Genomic DNA, 14,698 nt, shown 5'->3' on the forward strand with positions numbered 1-14,698 from the left:
TATGAGATGCAATTTATAAAGAAACTTAACCTAGTCTGATGAAGAGGTATACCTCTGTCAAAAAAAAAAAAACATTTTAAATTGGTAACATTTTATTTAATGTGCTTCAAAATTAAGCTAACCCATCTAATTTATTATTTTGGTTTTCTTATTATTTACTGTAAACCTGTACAATTATTATCCATTATATGTAACCGTTAAGAAATAGACATTTAAATATTTGTAGAAATATTTTAACCAAGTGATAACTTTTTGCAGTGTTTCCAGATTTCTATCCATAACCTTCCATGCACTGTCTCTGCAGACATTTATTATTTTAATTTATTTTTTAGAACAAGGGCACCCCTTCACTGAGTTACAAACAAACATACTTTCAATTATGCATGTTTTATGTATTTTTTATTTGTTCTATATACACACTCATGCAAATGCCTTATTGGCAACCAGATATTACAAAATTTTAGGTCAAATAATTTATTAACATGATACAGATTACTTCAAGTACTGTAATGTACCACCTAGGTGCACATGACTGCCATTGATGGTTAATTGTTAGGTCTTTATCAGTGTGTGTTTTTGTAAATTCTACCTCTTTTCCTTTCTTTATCACATAACTTACTGTATTACCACACTATATTATAGAAACTAAAATGTATGACTCACTTGAGTATTGCCCTTAGACTCCAGTAATCAACACCTTTAAGACAAGGTGAAATGATTAAGGTTATATGAGACAACCTTTTCCCCTCCCATTCTTTCTCACTTCCCTAGCTGTCTTGGACTTGTTGGTGTTTACTGACACTGGGGACTTGGCACAGGTTTTATGTACTGTAAAGAATGACATCAGTGGAGTCCAAACTATCTCATAACGAAAAAGTACAAAAAAATCCATATTTCCTCTCTACTTTATGAAATGCTCTTTCGCACATCTGACATTAGCACTCTGCATCAATGAGACCTCTGGGTATTAACCTTATCAGGGGATAAAGAGATCAAAAACCTGTTTGGTTAGCCGTCACCAGCTAAATTCTCACTCATTAAAAGCACTAGAGCAGTTTTATTTAAACATTATATTCTTTTGAAGTATTGCAGAGCACACTGCCGCAGCTGTGAAAATGCTGTTGTGGGACTGACTTTCATAATTGAGAGGTGATCCGCTTAGTGACAGAGCAAATATCAGTTATTTGAGAATTTTTACCCACTTTCTATGGTGTCTATATTAATGGCTGCAGTTGCTTTCTGTCACACTTGCAGAAAGTTAGATTAGACAGTTAAAATTTAAATGCCCCACATACACTATAAAGGCAACAAGCTGCCTTTTGAGACACAGAGATGTTAAATCTTCAACACGTCTGTTTAAAACCCCCAGGTCCGAGTAAAATGTTATGGTTATTGCAGATATTGTCTTTGAAAATACTGTAACCCAGAAAATCCATCTCATGGGAACAGTAAGGCTTAAAGAATGATATAATTTTTAAATATTTGCATATCTGCAGGACAGCCGACTAAAAGTGCACAAAACAAAATGAAAATATAATTGCAAGGTTACTCAATTTTTTATTATACCACATAAATAGTGCTGAATAGATACGCCAAGACTTGCAGTATTAAGTTGGGATAATTATTGATTGGTAAACTAAAACTACTAATGAATATCTTTTTAGTTAGTACAACAACAGTTTCCGGGGTAAGTTCTAAGTGCCCTGTGTTTCTATCTGTCACCCTTTCAGCTGGTCACTGTGGAATCCCAGAAGGCATTGTGAATGGCCAGGTGATTGGAGAAAACTTTGGTTACCGTGATACAGTCGTGTATCAGTGTCTACCTGGCTTTCGACTAATAGGCTCATCAGTTCGAATCTGTCTCCAAGACAACCAGTGGTCTGGACAGCTGCCTGTCTGTATATGTAAGACACATGCACACACACACACTTGTATGTAATTAACTAAAGAGTTGTCTCATCAAACAAACCGAGACAAACTCTGTACTGCATATGCATGAACAATATCCATGACAACCTGTGACTGCTGTTATGAAACACAAACACTCACAAACTACTTGCATCGTATCAGCGGTAGAAACAGAATGATCCCAAACTTAAAAAAGAGTTAAGGCCAATCAAGCAGGATGAATGGAAAAAAAAGTCATTTTTTTAATTAATGTTTTATTTTTTTTAGGGGCTCAAAAGCAGCTTAAAAATCTGGTTCATAACCTTTCAGGATAAAATAAAAACATACGTAGCAACAAATTTAAATAACAATATTTTATCACCTAATGTCAGCTCAATGGCATGAGTTTTTACACCGGATGCTCTTGCTGCTGCAACCCTCCCATTTTTATCTGGGTTTGGGACAGGCACCGAGGTGGCCCTTGGTGGCTGGGTAGGGCCGCACCTGGTGGGGTGGGATTCGAACCCACAGCCATCTGCATCCTAACTCAATGATCTACCACCAAGTCACCGCGCTCCCTAATAAATGTCAGCAAATTTTACATATTGATCAGTTACTTTTAGCAAAAATCTGAGATTTTTAACTGCTCTAGAAATTGTGTTTTTCAGGACACAAAATTAAAACCTCCTCTTTCTTATGGTGTCACATGGAGTCAAAGTGTAGCTGTTCATTCAGGGATTTCAGGGATTTTAAAATTGCAACAAAAACACATCTGCCTCTCATTTGTATATAAAAAAAATAGTCCTTTAAAGAAGGAATCAGTTGGTGGGAAGTAACCACATCAGACATGTTGCCTTAGATGTGTTGTGATCTAACAGATCATTAAAAAACCACCTGCAGTTATGTCTGTTGTGGTTCAGTGATAAAAAAACACGGGTTTAGAGACTTTTAAAAGAAAACTTTAGGTTAGGGTGCGGTTGTGTGTGCATGTGTAGCTGTGTGTACTAGCATTGTTAATATTACGCAGGCCATAGTTCAGAGTTTAAACGAAGCGTCACAGCTGACAATTAAACCTAAAATTCGATTTGAAAGCAGGGTTCCTAATCACTGCACACCTACAGCCTATAACCATGTGTTAGAATACACTCTTATCTTGATAAACCCCAGTCAAGTTTCATGCCAGCAGACAAAGATGTCAAAAATAAAACAGGGAAAATTAGATAATTAAAGTAGTGATTAACATTTGGCATCTATTCCATAATGAGTAAATCTAGCAAGGTCGGTTATCTCAGAAATATCCCTTTCTTGTTTCATTCTCCCAACAGTCCTGAGGTTCTCAGATTCACATCCAACAGTCCTATACAACCCCAATTCCAAAAAGGTTGACAAGATGTATAAAACGTAAATAAAAAGAGAATGGAATCATTTGCAAATCTCGTCAACCCAAATTTTACTCACATTAGAACATAATTAACATATTAGATGTCGAAACTGAAACATTTTACTATTTCATTAAAAATATCATTTTGAATTTGATGGAAGAAACACAGGTCAAAGTTGGAACAGTTTACCATTGTGTGTTTACCTTCTTTTAACAACTGTCTGTAAACATCTGGGAAGTGAGGAGACCAGTTGCTGGAGTTTTGGGAGACGAATGTTGTCCCATTCTTGTCTGATGTAACAGTTCTGCTCAACAGTCCTGGGCTTTTGTTGCCACATTTTTTGTTTTATAATGCACCTAATGTTTTTTATTGGTGAAAGCTCTGGACTGCAGCCAGGCCAGTTCAGCACCCAGACTCTTCTCCTGTGAAACCATTCCGTTGTGGTGGATGCTGCATGTTGTTTAGCATCGTCTTACTGAAATATTCAGGACCTTCCCTGAAAGAGAAGTTGTCTGGATAGGAGCATATGTGGCTCTAAAACCTCTAAGTACTTTTCAGCATTGATGGTGACTTTCCATAAGTGTAAGGTGCTCACAACATAGGCACTAATGCTCCCACATACCACCAGAGATGCAGACTTCTGAACTGTCCACTGGTAACAAGCGGGATGGTCCCTGTCCTCTTTTGTCCTTAGGAGACAGCGTCCATTTTTTCCAAAAATAATTTAAATGAGCTTTGACCCAAAGAACACTGCAGCGTTTCTGGATTGTGTTCACATATGGCTTCTTCTTTGCATGACACAGCTTTAACATTTGTTGATTGCACGGTGAACTGTGTTCACAGACAGTAATTTCTGGAAGTGTTCCTGAGCCCATGCAGTGATGTCCAGTAGAGAATCCTGCCTGTTTTTAATGCAGTGCTGCCTGAGGGTCCAATGATCACATGCATCCAGTTTAGACCTTAAGCCGTGTCCCTTTCACACAGAGGGTTCCTCCTGATTCCTCCTGAATCTTCTCATGATATTAAAACTCTTCACAATTTGGAAGAACATTTTTCTTTAGTTTTTCCACAATTGTTTGATGCAGTTTATCACAGAGTGGTGAACCTCTGCCCATCTTTACATTCAAGAGGCTCTGTTTTTATTGCATTCTGTTTTTATTTACATTTTCACATCTTCCCAACTTTTTTGGAATTGGGGTGGTAGAAAGGCCCAGAGGGCCCAAGTGCTTGTATGGTCTAGATGTGATAAATAAAACAGAAGGTTGGCATGTCCAGGATTCTGTGACAAGCTTCTAAAATCGGTTGCCTGAAAATCCTTAATGTTTTTAGGCAGAAACTGGGCACAGTTAAGGTGGCAATGACAAATGCCACCTTAAGCACAATAAAGATTCCTTTTCTTAAAAGAGACATCCTCTTTACTCACCAAATTAGAAACATGTTTAAAAGACAGAGGTGGGGACTTGTCTACATTTCTCCTGCTATGACCCTTAAAACAAAAGGCATTCAGTATTCCCTATTGAGACTTCATATCACATTACACGTTTTCTTTGTTTCGTGTTTTGTTTTTCGTTTGTTTTATTTGTGTGTGCATATTGCATGCATCTGTGTCAATGCCATTTTCAATAGTGTGTGTATAGTCATCTGTGTATCTGGGAATGTTTCCGTGCTATGCTGTTTTTATTGAGGTTATTCATGCAGGTGTTATTGAGGGAAATCATTTTACAGCCAAATTGTACTGTAATTATGGAGATGAGAGCCTCTTGTTTAGAGACACAAAACAGAATGCTGATGAGACTATAGTGTGTGTGTGTGTGTGTGTGTGTGTGTCTGTGTGTCTGTGGCTGCAGGGCATGCTAACGATGTCAGATAGCTTTATATTTCAGTCATGCAAACAAACTTCTGATTCTCTCTGATCAACAAAAAAAGACCTTGGCTTCTTCTTTCCCTCTCTCACTCCTGTTTTCTTTCGTCAACTCTCCTCTGCTCTCTTCACCCCAGTTGTTCTTTTGCTTTTTCTCTTCTTCTTCTTCTCCTCCACTAATGCCTTCTTTTCTTTTCGTTTTTCTGTTCACACTTCCACCCACCTAATGTGTCTGTTTCCTATTTTCTTCTACTTTTGTCAGTCTCTTCTCCTCTGCTCTGGGGTGGGGGTGGGGTGAGAGGTGAGTTGAGTCAAATGAGAGAGGGGCTGGCAGTGGCTTTAAACTGTCTGTTTACACAAGCATCAAAACCGTGTTGTCAGCACATTGAGGACAAGGGACACACACAAACTTCTAAGTAGCCCCAGTGAATAAAGTTAACACGATGAATAATTATGATGCACAATGGCAAACAGAGGACATTGAATGCCAGCACTGAAGATGGCGAGAGATAATATTTCCAAATTAATAAAGTTAAATTGAAATATCTTCTAGGTCATCTGACATGCTCATATATATTCATAGATTAAAGTTGGAACAACAGGGATATTTGTTTGAAATCTGTTGAAATCCAATTGAAATATTGGACTTAGTGTTGAGTGCCAAAGACAAGGTAGGGATGTCACAAAGTATTGAGATTAATCCACAAGCTGCTTACTAACTTGTTCTGAAAGGAATTTAAATGTATAAGAATTGTAAAAAAGAACTCTGCATTCAGGTACCAGCATTCACACTGTCTCTCCTATAGCCATCAGCTGCGGCCACCCTGGAAGTCCCATATATGGCCGTACAGTCGGAAATGGCTTCAACCTCAACGATGTGGTCAGCTTTGTTTGTAATCGGGGTTATGAAATGGAGGGGCCTGCACGTGCACAGTGCCAAGCCAACCGCCAGTGGAGCCACCCGCCCCCAACGTGTAAAGGTGGGGAGAAAAGTTAAGTGTATTCACCCCTAACCTTATTTATCCCTTATCTTTACTACCGCCTCAGTTCTTTCTTTATTTACCCTTACTGCCTCATTGTTCACCCCTACCCTTTTCATTTGAGCTTAACTCTACCTCTAACTTTATTCAACCTGCATCTCTGCCATTAAAGCCCTGAAAAGGATGAAAGGATTTTTTTTTTTTTCCAAATAATAAAGAGAGGTAGATTTAATACTTTACATCTCTCTGACCCTCTCCTGGCTCTAGCCTCAAGAATGGACATTTAATCATTTCAGTGAAACATAAATCTCTAGATCTGATCGTTCTTTAACTATCAAGACAACAACGGTAGCTTCACTCACATTAAAGTTTAGACCAGCTATTGGCGTTTTTGCTCCTTTTACAGAATGAAATGCCAATGAACTGAGTATTGTAAATCAAAGATTAGTGAACCGGTAACAAACCCCTACACTGTGGAAGTGCTGGACCCAGGACATAGAAACCTAACCCCACCGATCATCACCTACCATTCACCATATTTAGCTTTTTTAACACCCCTTCAACCATTGCTTCCTTCTTCACCACATAATTAGCCCTATATTATTTGTCAGAGCTCTAATCTCAGTGCAAAACACTGGGAGAAACAAAGAGGGGGAAAAGAAATGACCCTCTCTGGTTTATGCCAAATAACACATACTCTTCTATCTCTGTTTATTTGTGCGTGTCCATCTCTGTGTCTCTCTGTGTATAGTGGTCAATTGCTCTGATCCAGGCATCCCAGCCAATTCTATTCGGCAGAGTAAAATAGAGCATGGCAACTTTACCTTCGGCACTGTGGTTTTCTATGACTGTAACCCTGGCTATTACCTGTTTGGGTCACCTGTACTGACCTGTCAACCTACCGGACAATGGGACAAACCCCTTCCTGAATGCATAGGTCTGTATGAACCTTCTCTATCTCCCTTTTTAACTTTACAATTTAGTTAACAGTCAACAACTGATATAGATCCTATCAGGAAATTGTAAAAAATGTTAGCATGCTTGCTTTAAGGAATTGTCCCTTGTTATTTTCAGAATGTTATAAATTCTGGCAGTGTTTCTTTATCTGTCTTGTAAATCTGTTCCTAATTCTACACATTTCTTTCTTTAGCTCTTTACAGCAGCTACTGCAGCTCTTCTCAAAGCTATGTAGACCCAAAGCGAAATGTCAATCTTCTTTTATCTCTCTCTCTCTCTCTCTCTTTCTCTCTCTCTTCTCTGGGACTGTAGTTGTAGACTGTGGTCATCCAGGCTCTCCCCCTAACGGTGTGCTGAGTGGAGATAAGTTTACCTTTGGTTCAACGGTTCGATACTCGTGTCTGGGTGGAAGACAGCTGAAAGGAGAATCATCCAGAACTTGTCAGCTCAATGGGATGTGGAGTGCCCCCATGCCTTTCTGCTCTGGTAACCATTTAAACCTCTACTGAATATATACAGAGAGCAGCACTGTGGTGGAGTGGTTAACACTCCCACCTCGCAGCTAAAGTGTGGGGTTCAAGTCAGGCCCGCTCACCCACCTACTAGCCAGCTGTGGCTTTTCTGTGTGGACTATGCATGGTTCCCTTACATTTGCATAGCTTTCCTCTAGTTCCCTGCACAATCCAAAGACACACAGTTAGGTTAATTGTTGACTCTGAATTGCCTGCAGGTGTAAACGCAAGCGTGAATGGTGTTCCTTTCTCCCTCTGATAGCCCTGTGATAGACTGGGATCTAGGAATGAAGGGATATATGGACTTTAAAGTCCACCCTATTGGAAGGAGAGATAGATGAGTTGCACATGAAAGGTGAAATGAAACATGTATCTTCAAACAGAGCGTGGAGCACTTCATGCCTTTACAGCCAGACTTTCTTAACCCTTTGCACTTATTTGCAAGTCTAATAGGAGGAATAGTAGTTGGACTCAGTGCATGACAGAGTGGATATCAGCATATAGCCCTGGACCCCACAGTCACGCAGATTTCTGTTCTTCAGTGTATTATAGGTTTTAAGAGAATTTTGAGGCCTCCGTCATGATGATGGATAGATGGATTTTCATGAATATTAATACATTTGAATGCTTAAATTTACAGTATACATAAACTCCTGGTCATTTGTTCTAGCAGTAGCTGTACTGTCATTATGAGGTAAGTGGATTTTAGGAGAATAATTTCTGTAAATGCACCACTGTCTAATTTGTTTTTTGGAAACTGCTCTATACAAGCATATTTCCTCCTCACTGAATATAATGTATATGCATATCTCAATACTTATTGAGCTCGACTGTCTCTGCAGACAGAAAGGCTCCTTACCTTCCATCACGAATAAACAATCTGTCTAACTTATATGGTTCTCAGTTGGCTGGCTGGGGGCATGATTATGGCTCTCCAGAATGAGAGGCTCCCAGCTGCCGCTTATATAACAAACTGACTGAAAACACATTCCAGACGAGTTGACTAAGAATACATTGTTATTTACAGCAATTGCCTGGAGGAGTCGCAGGGTGAGGGAGGGTAATAGTTTAAGAGGCGATGATTCATGGTTTTTACCTGGCAGGTCTGTATCAGGGCCCTGCAGAGATAAGAGTTCAGTCCATGGAAGCAGTGCTATTTCTACAGTGCTGCTCTATGACTATTTAACTGGTCTTCTGATGTTCTGTAGTGTTGTGTATGTTACCACACCCACACTGACATTTCAGGACTTATTAATATACATTATGTACTGTACTGTACTTACACACGTTACTGTGTCTAGACTTGATGATGATATTTCTTTCTTATTTACCTAATTGTAACATTTTGAATATTTGTTTGACCATGTTTTACAGCTTGGACTGGTGTCAGACTAACAACTTGAGGATTACGCAATAACTTTATTTCACTGTACATCTGGATAGAAATAGAAAAATAAACATGACAGGTCCAGCAGGTCTTTTATAGCCACAAACCTTAAATATTTATTCTTCAGACTTTGCCTTGAGCAGCGGTTTTTAAAATAAAAACCCTAACTCCAGACGCTAGAAAGGAAAATGTTCAAATTCTGCTTCATTTTAAGGCATGAATGAATTAATCGACAGCAGAGGAAATACACTTGCTTTTTTGCACTACTCTCAGATCAGTCCATCAAATATGAAGCTACCACCAGAAGATGGCTGGCTTGGCTTAGTTAAAATTCAGAAAACGGGGGAAAATGGCTTTTTCAAACCACTTATCAGCAGCCTTTAAACAGACTATTAAACATGTTTATCTAATTTGTTGAAGCAATGGAAAAACAAGTGTAAAAAGCACAAGATTGGATTGTTGGGGCTCTCTGTAGACTTTTGTTTTTGGCAGAATCAGTTAACTTTCTGAAGGCATAAGATTACCCACTATCTAGTGGAAGCTTAAAAATGCATTGACCTCCACCCCCCAAAACCAAAAATTTACATTTATACCCTTTGTAAAGAGAGGTTTTTTTGTTTGTTTTTTAAAGAAATGAAAATAATTTTTAAACTTACTGCATTTAAATCCACCCATTTAATTTGTTTACTCATCCCTACACACTTGACTACCTACCCTGGATCAAAGAAGTGTGAATGTTATAACCTAGTAGGTTTTCTCCCCCAGCTTTATAAAGACTTCTGGAAACCTGAACAAAGGGGCTTCAGCTCAGTAACCCGTGAAGCCAGAGTGCAGCCAAATCCTTTCCATCTGATAGATGTTTATGTGTATGTGCAGATGAATTTGTGTGTGACCGATTAGTCGTTGCTCCAAAGTCACCTGAGGGAAATGTCAGAGATTAGTTTTAACAGTGTTATGTCCCATTCCTGCACACTCACACACACACACACACGGCAGTGACATCAGTTAGATTGGTTGTTCTCCCTGTTGAGACCAGATACACCTGAAGCTACATGGTGACTTTGGAGCTATGTGTGTTTGTGTGTGTGTCCCATGACAGTTGTGTAGATATTAATGTAGTGTCTCTGATGAAGTGTGTATTTGTACCCTGATTGGTGTTTTTGATCTGGTCCCAAAATTCATTTTGTTATAAACCTTTCCCCACATTTCCAAGATTTTAAACACAATTGCCAATGACACAATGTGATAAAGGCTTATTTATTTACATCTGAGACACACTGTCTGAAATCATGAGGCAGTGGAAAAGATATTATGTCATTATGTTTTGTGTATGTGCTATGCATAAGCTCAATTATGCAGCAAGCCTCTGGATATTTGCAGTTTTTTTTTGTACAGAGCCAATGTTAAATTAGGTTATTTGTCAAAAATATAAAGAAAATCATTGTAGATACACTTGGGAAATTATTAAGGTTGTTGTTTAACACAGTGTTTATTTTGCACATCTTGACCTAATGGTAATTGATATAATAAGGTTACAAAAGTAAAATTCTAGTAAAAATTTTAAAACTATATTCTTTGTGTTCTAATACCTATGGGAAACTAATAGAAATCACTCAGGATGTAAAATTATTGGCAGCCAGAAATGTTTTTTTTTTATTTGTGTGTGTTTGTCTGTGAAAATGTGTTTTTATTCCCATGAGCATGCTCTGTCTATCAGGCAGAATTTGCTGACCCGGCGACACTACAAGGGCAGAGTCACACACATCGACTGCCACTGACCTACAGACACACGCATACACTCTTAAGGCAAACGTATTCCCTTGTCACCAACATATATGTGCAGTCTTCTGGTATTAGTAAGCAGCCATTTAATAGTGGGGTACTGTGTGAGTGTAATTTATACTAAAAACTAAAGTAAAACATTAAAATAAACAATATTTCTAATGATACAATGGACAATAAATTAAAAATGTTAATAAATTTTTATTAGGTATGTTTGTGTGCATCTCTGCTGTAAACAGTGCAGCTGATTTTTATCTGCCTTGTCGCACAGGAATCCCATTAATTACAAACCTAGTATATCTTGTAATTCCAACCCTGTGATATTGTTTTGATTTATTTTTTTTTTGTCCCTTTCAACTCCCTTTCCCTCTTCTTGTTTTGTTCATTTGAACTGATACAATTATTTTATGGTTTGTCATGCAAACGCTGTCTTTGTTAAAGCTCAAATTGCTGGTCTGTAGTGACTCGTCTGTTGTATTTTTGAAGTCTGGGACCTCATTCTACCTCCTCAATTCTCTCTCGTAGGCGATACAGCTGGTTCCTGTGGCGATCCAGGCATTCCCTCCCATGGTTCAAGAGAACAAACGGACTTTAGGATCCGTTCCAAGGTTTACTTCAGCTGCTCAGAGGGCTATGATCTGATTGGTTCTTCAGAGAGGATGTGCTTCCCTAATGGAACCTGGTCTGGCACGCAACCCTTCTGTAAACGTAGGAAGACACTTTTACTTAATTTCAACCTATCTTAATCCACCACTTTGACAGTGACCCAGTTATAGATCCATCCATGCAGTTACTGTAATAGAGTGGAAACTCATTGAAATGCACAAGGGTTCCTCTGTCTCATTTTCTCATTTTTCCACCAGCTGTCCAGTGTGGTAACCCTGGCACTCCCAGTAATGGCCGAGTATATCGTTTGGATGGAACAACATTTTCTCACTCTGTCATCTACTCCTGCATGGAGGGCTACCTGCTCACTGGTGCCACTACACGGCTGTGTCAGACTAATGGGACCTGGTCAGGAGTACAACCCAACTGTACCAGTGAGTTTACCTGTTATGTATCAAGAGATGGCTGATAGATTGATGTTCGGATTTATGCTGTGCAGTAGATAATTTAACCACATTTCAAAATCTGTTATCAAGACAGGCATGCAGTCTTGGGGATCCCACATTAGGAAATCCTCATAATATTTGAATGCTTTCTAACTTTCAATGAGATTTCTGACTTTTACTATGCAAAGAAATTAGCTTAAAAAATCCAACAGTAGAGGACAAAGAGTTAGAAGTGCTGACATAACAAGATTCTCTAATATAGGGTCCTAAAAGAAAAAAAAAGTTTAGAAGCTTCCCTGACTCAAAAGAAATGGCTTTTACAGTAGATTACATTACATCTATTAACGGGCATGACAGTATCTGGGTGGGTTTAAAAGCATTTAAACTGCCTATTAGACTATGAAGGACAGACCTTTATAAGTACAATCAGGGGAATCCTAATGCTCTGTAAGAGTCCCAAGACAACCTCAGCCATTTTCTACATCACTGTAGTTTCATTGATAAGATGTCCAGCCCATAAAGGAATGTGAGGAGAACATAAGGTTCATTCGATCACTGATTCGCTAACTGTTGTGATAACTAAAAATTTCACTTATAAAGTACAACAGATCATATAAACTACGGCAAAAAAGCACGGTCTAAAGTTTTTTAAAACTCAGTGTAACGTCTGAATTTTGGCTTCAAAGCCTGCAACCTAAATTTACACTTGTAAGCAGATAAATACAGTTTTCTAACTAACTTTACCATCTAACCAATGCTGATCACCTGGAACAGGTTTGTTCAGTCAATCAGAATCTTGGACATACCATCGTGGATAAGAGTATAGTGTAGGAAGATAAAGGTTATTGTTATCTTTCAGCTTCGGATTGACTGAACACAGCTGATCAGCAGTGAGTAGTGCAGGGTCAGTAAGAAAAGAGGCAGAGCAGGGCTCTTGAGGACCCGGATTTAGAACCCCTGCAATCGATTACCATTTGGATCCCAGAATTTTGGTATTTCTGATACCTAATCATGAACTTGCCATTCTGCATATGTATCAGAGGGTTGTTCTAAGGCCTGGCTTGTTTTCAAAGACTGATTTAAAAGAACAATCAGGAAAAAAAATCTTAAATGTTCATCCAATCTCTTTTACTCCAACCCTGTCCAATTTGTCTCTGTAGTGATAAACTGCGGTGATCCAGGTGTGCCAGCCAATGGCCTTCGCTATGGGGAAGACTTCACAATTGGTCAGAATATTTCCTTCCAGTGCCAACCAGGATATAGAATGGAAGAGGATGGATCACCTGTCAGGACGTGCACCCAGAATGGTACATGGAATGGCAATATGCCCATATGTACAGGTAAATGACACTTGTTACTAAACAATCAAGCTCTGTTTAAGCTCTAAACAACATTTTTCTGTTAATATAACCCAGAACATATACATACATGTAGATGTGATATATAAATGAAAGTTTGTTTCTCCTTCTTATATGCAGAGCTATAGTTTAAACAAAAAACACAATGTCTTTCCACCTCTTCCTGCAACACATCTACATTTAACATGTCAGGGCAAGAAGATATAACAAGTAAAGGACACACAGTGGCATGTGTCATTGTATCTATTGTACAAGTTAATTAATCAAATTATACTGTAAAAGTATAGTGAGCATTGTGCAGATCGTCCCAAATGTTCTTTTTTGAACCATCTTATTTTAAAGTGGAACTACACCGAGCATGGGACATGGATGTAATGTGTTCTAAAAAAACATCACTAACAATACGCTGTACGAAGGCAGTGTGTAAAGGTCCTGTGAATCTGTTGTATTCCAATGTAAGCTCCTACTTAAATCGTTGTATAACACTGATACAGCAGATTATGGTCGACTCACGTCAGCACCTCTGAGGAAAAAACAAGAATGCAAACAAATTAGATGATATAAGTTACATTCAACAACTTGTATATAATGTCATATGTGTTTAAACTGTATCTTGTACTGGACGTGATAGAAAGGCTTCCAAGACAAGTGTATCTTCCAAATATTTACGATGATAAATGTCAATAGCACAAAATTGCAAACTAATTTACAAGTGGTTGAACTTGGTGATCTAATAATCAAATTAGGTTTACAGAATAGAAATGCCAAGTGAGTTAGGAGCACTACCAGCACCTGCATGTATGTTTATTTTATCTTTATCTTTCTTTCCCAACCACGGTCACTCCTTCCCTCCCAGCGGTGATCTGCCCGGCTCCCCCAGCCATCAGTAATGGGGTATTACAGGGCAGTGACTTTGAATGGGGCAGCAGCGTGAGCTTCAGTTGCTCACCTGGATATGAGCTGTCATTCCCAGCTGTCCTGACCTGTGTGGCCAATGGCACCTGGAGCGGCATGCTACCACAGTGCTTACGTGAGTACACATAAACATTTAGACAGACTCGTGCACATCCATATGCAGAGGTTTGGTACAAACCGGACTACATACGATATACACTATATTGCCAAAAGTATTTGCTCAACCATCCGAATAAATGAATTCAGGTGCACAAAGCAAAGTCCATAAAGACATGAATGAGTGAGTTTGGTGTGGAAGAACTTGACTGGCCTGCACAGAGTCCTGACCTCAACCCGACAGAACACCTTTGGGATGAATTAGAGCGAAAACTGCGAGCACTGTTTATTATGTATTTCATAAACACACTCCTAAACCTCGTGGAAAACCTTCCCAGAAGAGTTGAAGCTGTTAAAGCTGCAAAGGGTGGGCCGACGTCATATTAAACCCTATGGATTAAGAATGGGATGTCACTAAAGTTCATATGGGTCTAAAGGCAGGTGAGCGAATACTTTTGGCAATATAGTGTATATACATTTACACACATGCATTATCAGGTCCAAGAATACATGACCTGACATTATGCTT

General features: G+C 38.8%; 1 protein-coding gene across 7 annotated transcripts in view; it reads left to right on the forward strand.

Annotated features, from left to right (window-relative positions):
* csmd3b (CUB and Sushi multiple domains 3b) overlaps positions 1–14,698 on the forward strand; it is a 310,165-nt gene that overhangs the window by 277,932 nt on the left and 17,535 nt on the right. For 4 of the 7 annotated variants that reach the window (XM_067499712.1, XM_067499750.1, XM_067499726.1 and 1 more), the window contains 8 exons: positions 1,731–1,904; positions 5,937–6,122; positions 6,862–7,047; positions 7,380–7,553; positions 11,274–11,456; positions 11,612–11,788; positions 12,961–13,140; positions 14,015–14,188. In XM_067499712.1, coding sequence (XP_067355813.1) covers positions 1,731–1,904; positions 5,937–6,122; positions 6,862–7,047; positions 7,380–7,553; positions 11,274–11,456; positions 11,612–11,788; positions 12,961–13,140; positions 14,015–14,188 — 1,434 coding nt within the window. The remainder of the gene's footprint in view (positions 1–1,730; positions 1,905–5,936; positions 6,123–6,861; positions 7,048–7,379; positions 7,554–11,273; positions 11,457–11,611; positions 11,789–12,960; positions 13,141–14,014; positions 14,189–14,698) is intronic. The other 3 variants (XM_067499757.1, XM_067499734.1, XM_067499720.1) reach the window with 1 other exon arrangement.

Source organism: Channa argus, chromosome 1, assembly GCF_033026475.1.
Source record: "Channa argus isolate prfri chromosome 1, Channa argus male v1.0, whole genome shotgun sequence".
Taxonomy (NCBI): domain Eukaryota; kingdom Metazoa; phylum Chordata; class Actinopteri; order Anabantiformes; family Channidae; genus Channa; species Channa argus.